This window comes from Malaclemys terrapin, chromosome 22, assembly GCF_027887155.1.
Source record: "Malaclemys terrapin pileata isolate rMalTer1 chromosome 22, rMalTer1.hap1, whole genome shotgun sequence".
Classification (NCBI taxonomy): Eukaryota; Metazoa; Chordata; order Testudines; family Emydidae; genus Malaclemys; species Malaclemys terrapin.
This window is the reverse complement of record NC_071526.1, coordinates 5495095-5509724: the sequence shown is the minus strand read 5'-3', so window position 1 is coordinate 5509724 and position 14630 is coordinate 5495095. Positions and strand designations below refer to the sequence as shown.

At 43.6% G+C, this 14630-nt stretch overlaps 1 protein-coding gene and 1 non-coding gene across 9 annotated transcripts in view; both read right to left on the bottom strand.

Moving 5' to 3' along the window:
• The window catches only part of PUM1 (pumilio RNA binding family member 1), a 121786-nt gene that overhangs the window by 21867 nt on the left and 85289 nt on the right, over window positions 1-14630 (bottom strand). For all 8 annotated transcript variants that reach the window (XM_054011562.1, XM_054011564.1, XM_054011565.1 and 5 more), the window contains exons 11-14: window positions 8385-8523; window positions 6629-6772; window positions 5146-5442; window positions 4118-4354 (exon numbers count right to left, since the gene is read on the bottom strand). In XM_054011562.1, the coding sequence (XP_053867537.1) occupies window positions 4118-4354; window positions 5146-5442; window positions 6629-6772; window positions 8385-8523 (817 nt within the window). The remainder of the gene's footprint in view (window positions 1-4117; window positions 4355-5145; window positions 5443-6628; window positions 6773-8384; window positions 8524-14630) is intronic.
• On the bottom strand, window positions 10275-10358 carry LOC128827933 (small nucleolar RNA SNORD103/SNORD85). Its single transcript, XR_008443121.1, has one exon. It is a non-coding gene; the product is annotated as a small nucleolar RNA SNORD103/SNORD85 (small nucleolar RNA).

The following is a 14630-nucleotide window of genomic DNA, read 5'->3' as shown; positions in this document are numbered from 1 at the left end:
TGGCACCTGCCCGGTCATATAGATGACAGATCTAGGATGGTTTTACCTCCTTGAGCAGGGCAGAGGGCCTAGCTAAGGCTTGCTCAATTTGGGGTTGGAGGGAGAAGCCATGGCCCCTTGAGAATGCCTGGCCTAGGTAGGAGGGAATCGACAGCTTCCGTCTCCCGGCTTTGGATAGTGGGGAGCTCTGAGGCAGAAGCAGCTATCCCAGCACTGACTGTGCTGAACCAGTCAAGACACTTCCCACTTCAGGCAGTAACTTTTTTGCGGGGTTTCTCCTCAGTGCCTGCCGGGACATGGTAGGGGACTCGGGGGTTAAGCGGATGGCACTGTTTTATTCAAGAGCCAGCCAGAGAGATCCTGAGGTGGTGAATTCAAGGGGCTCAGGAGCTATGCAAGGGAGGGCATAGACCGCTGGAGCAGCGAAGCGGCAGCTGCAGCCACACGGCTCTAACTGTTCCTGGAAGCAGCGCTTGGGGATTGCGCCGCCTGCAGGGTCTCCAGGCTGCTCGGAAGGGAGGAACTGCTGGAATGAAAGCTACTCTCTGAGAAACAGCCAGCTGTGACTCGCACCAAGGGAGACACTGAACTTGGACTGGTGGGTGATATGCAGTGGTTGTCCACTAGAGGGCACCTGGATCCTGTTTAAAAAGAAAAGGGAGTTTTCAAACCAAACTGGCTTGGAAGCTGCAAGGAAGGGCAGGATTACCCAGCAATACTGCCATACCAGCTGATTAACACTTCTCATTGCAGAGCCCTGAAGTGTGCCACTAACTGCAGCAGAACATCCAGCATGAAAACCCATCCATCCATCACAGCTAAAGACTTGTCTACACTGAGAAATTAATTCCGATTAAGGTAGGGTATGAATTTCAAGCAGAATAGCTATTCCTGACTAACTCTCTGGAATAAAAGCATCCACACAGGAATTTAATCTGGGTAGTTAATCAGGAATAACTCTCAATGAAGACAAACCCTAAGGATTCACCAACTTTCTAAGCACCTCTTTTCCCCAACCCTGCAAAGGAGAGATTACCACACATTACATGTCTACATGATAGCCTCTCATTGTGTGCTCCAGGAATTTAAATAGCAACGTTTCCACCGAGAGCCACAACATGCAAGGCTTCAAAATTTGACAGCTGTCTCTCCTAAATATCTGCAAGAATCTCCATGTTCTGCAATGGAATTTGAGAGGTTAGAAGAAAAAAAATATTTTGTGCAACCTCAGGCAAGAGCAGAAACACTACTGGAGAGAGACTGGTTACGTATACTGAACTAAAATCCATGGAGGTAGTGTTACAATAATATATTTATATTGTACTTTTGAGTTGTGGTATAATCATCATTAATTCACTCAGGGTCTCTCTCTTTCAGTCTCTCTTTGTGGGCTATTTCAAGAACTGCTTACCTGCAGTTCGCGGTACTTGGTACTGCCCAAATAACTCACAAGATTACAATGCCAGAAAGAACCAATTTGGTTAAATATAAGACATATTTTAAAGCTATGATATAATCAGACAGCTGAAAGAGCTGGGATGAATCTTCCTGGTTTGTACAGCACTCAGTAATCGAGAATACATTACTTCCCAGTTACAAGACCAAAGCCATGATATGGCTCAGGGCATGCATGTCTACACTACAAACTTAAGTCGACCTATGATAGGTCCACGTACAGCCAACACAGTAATTACTTAAATTCCTTCTTTTGGTGGTGCGCATCCTCACCACGAGCGCTTCTGCTGACTTAAGAGAGGCAGTGTGGCGGGCTGAGAGCCTTGGTGTTCCCAGCAGGGAGCCAAGCAGAAGCTAGGCTCCCAGTGGGGAGCTGGGCTCCTGGCAGGGAGCCAGGACCCTGGGCAGCAGCCCAGCTGGGAGCAGGAAGCCCAGGCAGCGAGCAGCCGGGCTCTAGCTGGAGCCCCCCACCTGCCCCAGGGTGACAGCCTGAACTATGAGTGGCTCTCTTGTCAATTTCACGGCTCCACACCTCTCATGGAGGTGGAGTTATTAGATCGGTGTAGTATAGCACTTAGATCAGCAGAAGCCAGGCTATAGTGTAGACACTGACATAATTCTGTAGTGCAGACCAGGGCTAAATAAAGGACAAACCTGGAACAACTCGGACACCATTTAACCAAAAGGACTGCTGATTCTAAACAAAATCAAACCTCAACCTTACCTACCATCATCTCATTGTGGTCCTGAAATGAAGCTGCTTGCAATAACTTATTTTTTCTTCAAGTTGATACCTTGGCAGAACTTTATTCTACACCAGGCTTCTCCAATCCCTCTTTTGCAAACCGATTAGGAACAGGTGGTTTAATAATCCCTTCTAACTGTTCCAGCTGTTTTTTAAATCTTCATTGAGACAAGAGTCCCCTCCTTTCCCCATCAGAAACTAGTTCCAATATTAAGCTCTAAAGGGGATGAGGCCAGACTCTGCACTAAGTAAAGATGATGAATGCAGTGTTACCAGATGATAATTAAATCATCCCCAAACTCAAAGTGAACTGGGCATCCACTAGGAGGATGATGACGACAGCTTTCCCTATACTGTGAATACCCAAAGCCCCATTCTGCACTCACTGCATGATAGACGGGTGGAAGAAGCTCACTTAATTTTAACACCCAAATTGAGTTTGCATTAAAAATTAAAAACAATCTAAATGGCTAACAAATGTTATGGAGAACAGCTGTACGCGGGGAGAGCAAATAATCTGTACAGGAACTGCTCTTAAATCACCTTTCACCCTGTGTAACTACTGGGCAGAGAATCAGCCTCAGTGAATATGTGGCTAGGAGCAGAGTTTTTTAGGGAGGGTGGGGGGAGAGCCATCAGAGTTCCTTTCTGGTTGCTTTTAGGAAATGGTATAAGGCCCATTTATTTAGGCAGGCTTATACTTGACTTTTTTTTTTTTTTTGGTGTGCCCGTCTTTCTTGTCCACTGTGTGTTCAAAAAAGAACTAGGTAAGTTCCTGGAGGATAGGTCCATCAATGGCTATTAGCCAGGGCTGGCTCCAGCTTTTTTGCTGCCTCAAGCGGCGAAGCAGGGGAAAAAGGTGCCTGCAATGGAAGATTTGCCAATCTGGATATGTGTGTTCCTATGAAGAGTCAAAACAAGGCAATAACTGAATATTGAATAATTTCCTATTTCGTACTACACATTATAACAAAAAACCAGTTAGTCATCGGTCCCCTGAATCACTGTGGAGGAGTGAAATTCTCTCATGTGGGAAGGCAGCGTTTACAAGCCCATCATTCACATATGAACATACACATTATTTAGTTAAGTATATTATTATGAATTTTAGTCCAATAATTTTCTGTATATTTTTGTACATTCAATGTCTACAAGTCATTTCATTTCAATCTTTTCTAGGCATAATTAAAAAAGGCTAGTTGTTTTTAATGACATTTCTTGCAGAATTATTTAAGTCCTGGTTGGCCAGGGATGTCTTCATATAGCAATATACTAAACTCAACATCCAACTATGAATCTTCTTTTGATAGGCCACATCAATGTGAAATTTTCATCAACTGAATAGTTAAACATAACACAGCATAAAACTAATGCTGCTCCAGAAATTGCTACATTTGGTATAAAATATGAAATTGCCTTATAATCTATTAATTCCTTATTCAAAAATCTTTAACCTACAGGTTAAAGAATATCTTAAAACATCTGAAAAGGTTATGGGTCAAGCCTATCTGCTTTTTTTTAACACACACACACACACACACACACACACACACACACACACACACACACACACACACGCTCGACACTTTTAATATGCTTTTCTTCCATGGACTCAAAATGCTTTCAGAAGGTAGTTGAGTATTACTCCCAGTTTAGAGATGGGAAACTGGGGCACTGAAACTTGCATAAAATCAGAGTGAATCCCTGGAAAAGCCAGGACTAGAACCCAGCTCTTCCAACTCCCCATTCAGAGTTCAGTCTGGTGTGTGAAAGTAGCAGGTCTGCCATAAAAATACCAGGTGTGGATGGTTCCCAGAGTGTGCTCATCTTACCTAAATAATGACACGGTAGTTTAATTCTCAGCATGGAGAGAGAGTTCACCAGTAATTATTTCCATGTTGGGATAATATTCCTTACCCAGGTTTAAGCTTGAAGAGGATCCATGTGAAGATAAGGAAGGTGGTGGAGTCTGAGAATGGCCAGGTCCTTGGCTAGGAAGAGGCATACCAACAGGCCCAGGAGAGGAGGAAAAGCCAAGGCCGTTATAAAAACTGTGTCCAATTGGTGTCAAACTGCTGGATGTCCTCTTGTACAGGTCGCTGCTCCCTGTAAGGGAGTCTCGGCGGGAGCCACTGCCAGTGTTCGAGTTTGCAACTGAAATGGGAGAGAATAAAACTAAATGAAATTTACAAACCGTTCAGGGTGATGGGAGTGTTGAAAAGTGTGTAATAAACAGAAAAATGCACCGGTGTCCACTTCAACTGTTTGGCACAGGGCTCCTCTTTTCATAAGTTAATGGGAATTGCGTATATGAATCCTCTGGCACACTCAGTCCCTAGGACGGTTTCCATCAATGCAAAGAGGCTGCCTGGCCCAATGCCAAGTTTGTTTAGTAGAATTTGTTGATCTAGTATCTCTAATACACTACCCATAAAAAAGGATTTTTACAGTAAAACAACGATGGCTCTTGGAGCTAGTAGGGGCCCAACAACGTAGCTTGTTCAGCCTCAGGTGAAGAGGGTTTGTGTCACCCTTGAATGAGCCTATTTGAACTATCAGGCACGGATGGGCTGTGGATGGAAACATCCACCCTGTTCAGCCAGGGGAGAGGTCAGCCTCATGGCCAACAGGATGATGAAGAACTCCCCCCAAAGAGCACTACAGTATTAACACAGGAATTGCTAAACTGGATCAGATCAAGCCTCCATCTAGCTCAAACTCCATTCTCAGAGCAGACAATACCAGATGCTTTAGAGGAAGGTAAAAGAACCCCATAGACACACTCAGAACCTGTCTAATAAGGGAAATTTCTGTCTCGCCCCAGGCGGAAGTTGGCATAAGCAGGTTTGTATCAGCCTAGGCCTTCCATAATCGATACTCAACAAGCACATTCAGCTGTGTTCTGAGCCGTTCCATCTCCCCAAGAGACCAGCTAACATGCCTACCTGCCGTTCCAAAACCTCCCAGCGCAGATCCCAGCGTGGCGCCAAGAGAGCTGCTGCTTCCAAAGCCAAGGGAAGTGTTGGCAGCCTGGGCGGAGCCCTGAGAGAAGAGCGAGCTGCTCTGGGAATTGCTGCTCAGAGAGTTGTTTCCATAAAATGAGCTGGATGCCAGGTTGTTGGTAGGCTGCTGCTGGGGTTGGGGTTGAGGCTGCTGAGTTCCTAAAGGGCGAAATGGTCCATTTGTTGTTCCTGCCAGACCACCAGCTGCACCATTGGCTGAAGCCGCAGCTGCTGCAACCGCTGTAGAAAAGCAATGAAACAATATAGTCTATAACAATCCACATTGGGGCTTAGAACTACAGGTCCCATTTATTTACTACTCTTCCCTCCAGCTGATATTCACCCCCCCCCGTGCAGGGAGTTGTCACAAAACGTAAACATCTTCCACTTAAACAGCATGCAGTGCTGCCTACACCTTGTGTTGATCTTCTGTCTCGTTACACAGCTCTGGTTTGAAATCACTTTAGTTGTGCGACCAACAGTGAACGTTTCTTTTTTCCAGATTGTTTGTAAGTGTCTTGCTTGTTTGCTGGCCTGCTACAGTATCCCCTCCTCTCTCTGTGACAGCTGGTCACTGTATTTGGGTATGTCTTTTTCAAGATAATCACCATTTGTGGAGGGTTAAGCAAGAGGTAGCAAAAGCAAACACGAGCTGCTTCCAAGCTAAATTTTAAAGGGACAACTGTCAACTTGGATTAAATTTAAATTTTGTAAAAACTGAAGGCCAATAGAAATATGTCCACCCAATAAAAACAATTTTAAAAACAAGCATTCCCCTGACACGTGTGAAACCCCAAACACGCAGTACTAAGGATCTGACAGTCCAAATGACTTTGATTTTTACTAATCTAAGGTATTAAGTAACATTAGCCAAGATTGTTAACACAACATCAATGCTGAGCGTTTCCTTTAGAAACGGGTTATTTTCTGATTAGGGAACATTTTCCTTCCACTCTCCAATCATTTAAAGGTGTACGAAGGGATCTGGCTCAAACTTCCCCTCAACCCCTCTCCAAAAATCCGAATAAAAAAACCCCAAACACAGTAATCCAAAAAATAAGCCTGGGAAATTTCAGTCCAAAAAGGTGACAGATCGGAGCATAGTAAATAATTATAATGGAAATTGTTTCAAAATCTTCATTTTAGTTGGTGCCACCAGGTCCTGTTGATAATCTCAGAATTTTGCAAAGTGGTGCCAAAAGCTATTCTATGCTCACTCTCCAGTGACGTATTTTGAGGCTCAGCCCACAGCGTACGGAGACCGTTCTCAGCAGCAATCCCTGTAATGGATCTCAGTGAGGGCAAGTGTGTCATCATTGCCAGCACGTCTACAGCAGAGTGCACAAACACCATTCACAGAATCGCCCCCATCTTCCGCATGGATGGGACAGATTTGCACACGCATTTCTAGCTACGTGGAACTTACCTGCTTGCGCTGCTGAGGAACTGATGATGACAGGAGCAGGGGCTACCAAGCGCACAGGGGCCCCCAAGCCATTCCTAGCCCCTGCATTCACCACCAGGGCACCTGTTTGGTCATAGTATGCTGCAGGAGCCAGCATAGGATAACCTAAGAACACAGAGACAAATTAACATATGCAGCGAAGCCACCTACCACCAGGAGCCACTGACATTTCAGATTGTTTCAAGAGAAGCTCGGATTACAGCGACAGGACGTTTTCAAATATAAATAGGTGAAAAACGGCATAAATTCTGATTCTTGGGTCATGTCTACACTGCCCCGCAGTTCAGACTAAGTGGGCGTAAATAGTTGTGTGCACTAAAGTGCTGAGCTGTAACTCCTCCATGTGGACGCTGCATGTGCAAACTCAAAGGTGCTGAGTTCGCACTAAAGCAGTCCTACCAACACAACTTATTTCCCTTCCCTTACAGGAATAAGCGATGCGTGTATAAGGCACCTTGTATACCACTACAGCTGTGTCCATACTTTAACTACCCCAGTATCATTGTGCACGCACACAAACACTACATTATAAAGCTTGACTGATGCAGAATATCCCAACATCTGATCACAAAAACACCTAGCTTTTACACATTGTGAATCACCACCCTCCCAAAGCCAAGGGTCAGATTGTCAAGAAAGGGCAACTCCCATTTAGATGCCTAACCCAAGTGACCAGATTTTCAGAAGTGCTTAACATGTCTCAACGGGGGCTGAGCCCTTTTGAAAACTTCGCCCAAGAAGTAATAATGCCAAATTCGAGGCTACCTATAAATCAAACACACCTTGCAACATGCATGTTATCTTTCAGTCTATAATCAAAATAAAGCCTTCTACAGCTTCACTCTAGTCGTATGAAGGCCTATACCCGTATGGAATTCCCAAGCAAGACACTTCACGCTCAAAAGTTATAGAATATTCACTTAACCTAACTCTGACCAACCAGACATACTTAGATCCGTTTAGCGGGTCAATAATGGCCTGTATACTTTACACAGTAGAATACAATACTGCAATTTATCGGTCAAGAGCGTTTGTAACAGTCTTGTGGGTCACAGCTAATGTTATGGGAGCTCATCTTCTGCAGACCTTGGTGTTCTTGACAGTGAGGCTGCCTGCACGTGCCCCCCACAGGAACAGCTATTGGAAAGCGATGATGTAGGGTGCTGAGGAAGAAAGATGTCAGCCTACCCAGGCTCCACAAAAGGCCCAATACAGTGAAAGATTAAATTCTCAGCTGTTCACGACCATCTTCCTCATTGGCTTCCATGGTACAAATAGAAACAGTTGTGACAAACCATATTAGATAACTTAATGTATTGTAATTATTATTTTTAAAGCCACTAGCGTCTACACAAAATCTTGGGCATATTACGTGAGGGTGAAATCCTAGCTCCATTACAGTCGATGGGGGTTTATTGTGGCTAGGATTTCACCTAATGAAAAGATCTATAAAGATACAATAGATCCCAAAACTTGAAATTTCAACAGAAGTCATTAATTCCTTCAAACAGCCAAGCTATCGAACGCATCCTCTTCTGACTTTATAGAAAATTTAACCTGTATCCTAAGAGTAAGCGAAGCAGTACAGGAGAGAACATTTCTTTTCATCTCTGACAAAGGGATTTAAACCATCAGAAAGCATGGCTGGTTGAAAGAAAATCAGCAGCAGTTTATCTAGTGCGCTCCTTTGCTTAACGGGCATCGGTAGAGTCCATACCTGGCATCCCTGCTGCCAGGCCTTGTCCAAAAGCAAGAGCAGAGTTTACTGCTGCAGCTGCCACGAGTGGATCAGTCTGCTGTCCCTGCTGGTTCTGGTTTGGAGTCAAAGGACGCTGACTGGCTCCTCCACGGAGAACCTGAGTGAGAAACAGGATCATTGACTACTCTGTCTGCTTTGAGACTAGTCTACAAGTCAAAGTAACTGAAAACATTTCTACAAACTTTCATGAACAGTCTAGTTAAGAAGTTTATGCAGTGTTGTTTTGGCCATGGATACAGCCCAGGATATTAGAGAAACAAGGTGAGTGAGGACCAACTTCTGTTGGGGAGAGAGACAAGCTTTCACTGAAGCTTTCAGGTCACCTGAAGAAGAGTCCTGTGTAAGCTGAATAGCTTGCCTCTCTCACCAACAGAAGTTGGTCCAATAAAAGATTATCTCACCCACCTTTTTTACCCACAAAAGCTTATGCCCAAATAAATCGGTTAATCTTTAAGGTGCCACCAGACTCCTCGTTGTTCTCACCCACCTTGTCTCTCTATTTAAGTGTACAGCTTCCTATGCACTGTGACACAGATTCTCAAAACTTAGTTGTACCACAACCCCCTTCTAACAAAAATTACTTCACGACCCCAGGAGGGGAGACCGAAGCCTGAGCCCGCCCAAGCCCCATCAGAGAGAGAGAGAGAGAGAGAACGCGCGTGTGTGTGTGTGTGTAGAGGAGAGAAAGCCAAAACGGAAGCCCAAGGCAGGAGGCCTGTAACCTAAGCCCTGCCACCCAGGGCTGAAGCCCTCAGCCCCAGGTGGTGGGGCTCGGGCTTCAGCTTTGGCCCTGGGCCCCAGCAAGTCTAGGCCAGCCCTGGTGACCCCACTAAAATGGGGTCACGACCCACAATTTGAGAACCGCTGTGCGATGACAAATGTGTGACAATTAGTGTAGTTTTTCTTCTCTCTATTCTTAGTGGACTATGCTCTCAGATACAAAGTCTTATACACACTGAAGACTTGATGTTAAAATGGGTACAAATGCTTTCATGATACCTAAAGATGCCCCAGTCAAGTTTACCAGACCCGACCTGGGAAAATTTCACCCACTAATCTTTTCACTCCTGTTTCCATACATCTCTAACTTACAACATTCTAAACAAATCTTTAAGAAACAGTCACTGCCCCTGGAAAAGGATGGTTATTGATATTTGTCCTCTGAAGATAACACATCTGGCTATTGACGTGCACAGAAACTACACTTAAAGCTTACCAACTTGAGCAGAAATGAAGAAATACTTCGTTTAGTTCCTATAGGCTAGTGAGACATGGTGGCTTGGCTTGAGTTTTTCCAAGCTGTAGACCCATCTGTGAAACAGTGAGCCCTTCAATGACAAGATCACACAACATCTTCTATATGTAGCCCTTGCGGTTAAAGTGTGTGATGCACTAACTGCTCTGCGGTTTATCTGTGAAAGCCTACTATGCAAGTGGTAATGAAAAAGTGTGCACCCTCTTGTGAGTTCAGCCTATTAAAAGCTGTCACTTGGTGCCACGCATGGTACAGACATTTTACAACAACAGATCACATAGAAAGGTGTCTCTTGCCCCTCCACCCCCAAAGTTAATAGAAGCAAATATTTACTTGGTGCATCAACAGAGAGAAAAGTAGTTAACAGTATTTTCATGAACGCTCAACCCACCTCCAATCTAAGTGGTTTCAACAGCTGCAGTGAACTGATGAGCGTGCACAATGCTGGTGCAATGTACTGAACATGCATAATGAAGGATATGTCACAGCAAGTGAAATACTGGTATTTTTATGAATCTGCCATCCCCTTTGGGATCACCCAAGCACCAAAGAGGAAGTATCCATATACATCATTCTAGCAGGTTTCCAAAAGTGCTGGCTCAGCTCTTCTGAGTACTTCAAGGTTCTCATTACCGAACAGTGTTCTCAGTGAGGGCAAGTGTATCATCATCGCCATACTTTTGAAAACCACTAAAGCGCAGGGGAATGAGGGCAAAACTGGTATTTTTAAATGAAAAGCTAGGTTTCCCAAACGAGTTCTGAAAAAATCACAGCAACATGTGAGAAGCACTTCTTCCAAGGGAGCATCTGGGAGGACTTCCCTCAGAAATGCAGGGTCTGTCTCAGGGGGGAAGAAAGGTTTGTGTTTAAAATATACACACACATTTTTAAGTCTAAGCATTTTGGCCACTTTTGGGGCTGTAAAAATAATGAAAGATATTACAGGTTATATCTATGAGAGGGGTTTTTTGAACCAGCCTATAATCACTGCGAAAGCCATTTCAGCATAAACCTTATTTCAGGGCACAGGACCCTATTCTGAATGTCAAGCCTAAAGTGGCAAGTCTATCACACTTCGTTTCTTCTGCTTTACCAGTGTATGTATTTCTCAATGTACGTGTGGAAGCTCAATTCAACCTACGCATGTTGGTGATTTGCCAGGTGCAGAGGTTTGAAGACTGACTTTGTCAGGAAGCAAAAATGGTCTCTTTCTCATCGCTGGTCCAGAATCAATGGAGTGAAAGATTATTGCTTTATTTTATCTGGAATGGCTTTAAGATGGTACAAAGCATTAGTTTCTGGCTCTACCAGTTCTAAAGACAACAGCTGCTAAGTCCAGATGCTAGCTATATAGTAGGGAAGATGGCACGTAGAAAGAGCATGTAAAGGTCCAGTAACTCTCAACCTGCAAGAGCTAAAAAGCAAATGCTTTATACCACTGCAAAGATGGTACCGCTCTGATTTCCAGCTGTATAATAGATTTATTTTGTTTCTAGCCCTGAAGAATCATTAGATACTGGTGGTTAAACTATGTGCAGCCTGGCCTGGTGCTTGGTTTAGCAGTCGGTTTTCAGCATTAGTTCTGAACTAAATATAGCAGGTTCAAATCTCAAAGACATCTAACTTGCAATCTCTGGATATGTGCACAAGTTTTAGGTAAATGCATTTGAGAGGGTTGATGCAGAGCTTGAAATTCAGATTAGCATGCATTTCTGAGGTATAAAATGAGAGGGGCAGAGACTACTCTTACTCATGTCATGATGGTAATGACGACTACAAAGGAACTGTGGTGCCACCAGCAGCCCTTTTATCATCCATCTTGAGCGGGGAGAGTTTAGCAATGATGGAATAATTTTAAATTTGTTATAACATTAATCTGGAAGTTATTTTTGAAACAAAAAATACTGAGTTGAATATTAAGTTAACTTTCTGGATTTCCATACAGATGCAGACCATTTATGATGCATTTTTACTTTGCTACAATGAAAAACCACCTTAAGTAACCCAATTTAATGTAGCTATCATTCCACATCACATTATATCAGTACTTTCAGAGTCATTTTCATTTTCCACTCTCACCTGCTTGTAGGCACTAATGTTGAACGCACCTGATCTACATCTAATAAGGGTTGTTACTATTAATAAAATATGCATTGTAAAGAGCTCATATGTACTTAATTAACATTAATAGCTTAGTAAGATTTTTCAAAATGTTCTAACTCTCTTTATGGCTCAAGTCTTGCTGCATTAAAAACCGATATTAATATGCATTTTTATGACACATGACTTGTAATACAATGGTCCATCTACTTGAGAATCCTCTCTCTGACAACGACCAAACATAGTTGCTTCAGAGAAGATATAAGCCGCATTAGACATCTTATTTGCAATATTATTACGGGGAAATTCCTTCGGATTCCAGCTGGGATCTGCTCACTAGTTGGTCCTCATTACTGCTGCAAAGACTTATTTCTATAACCATTGGTTAAATCCTGACAGTATTTGCCTCAATATTGTCCTGCAGTAAAGTTTCAGAGGCTAATTTTATGTGGATGTAAAAACCGATTCATTTATTCATTTTGAACTTCTACTACTTAAATTCTTTATACTCCTCCTTGTTCTGGTGCAGATAAAGGCTAAATAAATAAACCAACCAACCCCGAACAGCCTGGCTGGCCTTTTCCATATTGCATCTCCTCTCACGTTCCTCCCTCCCATCTAGTTTTTTCCTAAGTGGCCTTAATTTGGTTTGAATTAACTCTTTTCGAAAGTGAATTAAACTACACTAAATTAAGGTCACTTTAACTCTGATTAACAGAGTCTACAAAGGGGTTCAATGTGGTTTAACTAATCCACTTTAGCACCTTTAGGTAACCTGGATTAATTTTTCTGAGTGTCCCTGTGTAGACAAGCCCTTAGAGTCTCCATAAATACTTACAAACAGACCTAAGGGATCCAGATTGTTATGGCCTATCATCTGAACTCTCATACCCTTCTATAAGGGATTTTCAGCTCTTAAAAACTATCATAAGAGAGGAATGAAACACACAAAAAGTGATGTTTAGGAAATACCAGGTTTGTGCCACAGATGAATGTAAGGCATAAGGAAGGATAAGATGATGTCACGAATTCCATGACTTTCAGAGACCTCCATGACATTTTCCACTTCAGCCCCAGCCACCCTGGGGGGGAGGCTCCAGAGCCTCCAGGCACCGCTGGAGCGGGGGGACCCTGGAGCTCGAAGCCGCTGAGGCTGCAGTGGAGGCCCGTGGAGCTGTCGTCTGCTGCAGCAGCAGGTGCTGGAAACCCCTTCGCCAGCAGCAGGGATTGGGCTCTGTTCTCACCCCAATCCCCGGGCTTCAGTCATCCGCTGGTCAGCCCCCGACTGTTTTCAGTAAAAGTCACTGACGGGTCACGGGCTTCCATGAATTTTTGTTCATTGCCCGTGACCTGTCTGTGACTTTGACTAAAAATAACCGTGACAAAATCTCAACCTTAGTCATAAGGCAATGGAGCTCTCCCTTTGTGCCTAGGTATTGCAGGCATCCGAGCTTGAGGATTTACAAGCCTGGCAACTTTGCCACTGGCAGCAAAAGCACTTTTGACTCGTGAGCCACATTTGGTGAAGATAAATGTACATGTGTCGTATTACAGTAGCACCTCGAGGTCCTTTGTGTTAGATGCTATACAGACATGTAACCAAAGACAGTGCCTGCCCCACAGAGATTACAATCTACATAACCAAACCTGGTGCTAATATTGTTGTGAAAGATCTTAAAATTTGCTCCATATTTGGGTTCTCTGGGATCCTACGTTTTCAGAATGGATTTGCCTCTATGTCACTGCTAGAGTTTCTGCAAACAGGCATGCAAGATCCACCTTGTTTTGCAGTGCTGCTGAAAACGTGAACAAGGAGGAAGGAGAAGCAGCAAACTTTGGATACGTCTTCACTACCCGCCGTATTGGCGGGTAGCAATCGATTTATCCGGGATCGATATATCGCGTCTCGTTAAGACGCGATATATCGATCCCCGAACGCGCTCCCGTCGACTCCGGAACTCCACCAGAGCGAGCGGCGGTAGCGCAGTCGACGGGGAAGCCGCAGCCGTCGATCCCGCGCCATGTGGACCCCAGGCAATTCAATCTAAGATACTTCAACTTCAGCTACGCTATTCGCGTATCTTAGATCAATCTCCCACCCCAGTGTAGACCAGACCTTTAAAGTTCTTTTGCTTCAGACACTGGGAAATGGGAATATTAGTAATTTTTTTTTGTTTGTTTTTGAAACATTACAGTGAACGAAAGGGAGAGGGGAGGACAGATAATATACAAGTCTAAGAATGTTAGTTTTTGTTTTAAACTGGGCAAATGTTGAAGCACCCCACATCTGCACAGAAAGCAAGCTCATCCCTCCTTCTCAGATGGGAAATGGGTTGAGTAGGAGTTGGGAAATGCATCAGTATGAAAAAAAATGTGCTAAGATGAAGCTGCTTCCATCATATTAAACCGTTATAGCTTCAGAGCTGCAGATAGTCAATAGCAACAGAGCTATGGCTATTACTATGTGATGGCAACATCTTATTCCTAACGCAATTTTTTCACACAAATGCCTATTCCCCATTAAACCTGCTTTGCATAATTTTAATTCTCATCACGGGATTTCTTTTTGCTGCAATATATTCACTTTTTTAAAAGTGCTTTGCTTAAACAGCTGTCCCCTATCTCCTTTGTGTGTTGGAAATGAAACAAGATCTCACATTTCTATTCTACTGTTCTGCTAGTTACAGCTTCCAACATGGGTTTAGCCAGATATCTGAAGCAGCAAGAAGCTATTTTTAAGTTTCCTCCTTTCACTGTTGACTGGCCTTGATTTGGCAGCAAATAATGTTGTGCAAAAGAGACCATCACTGCCAGACTGCATACAGGAAACTCCAAACATGGAAAGAATG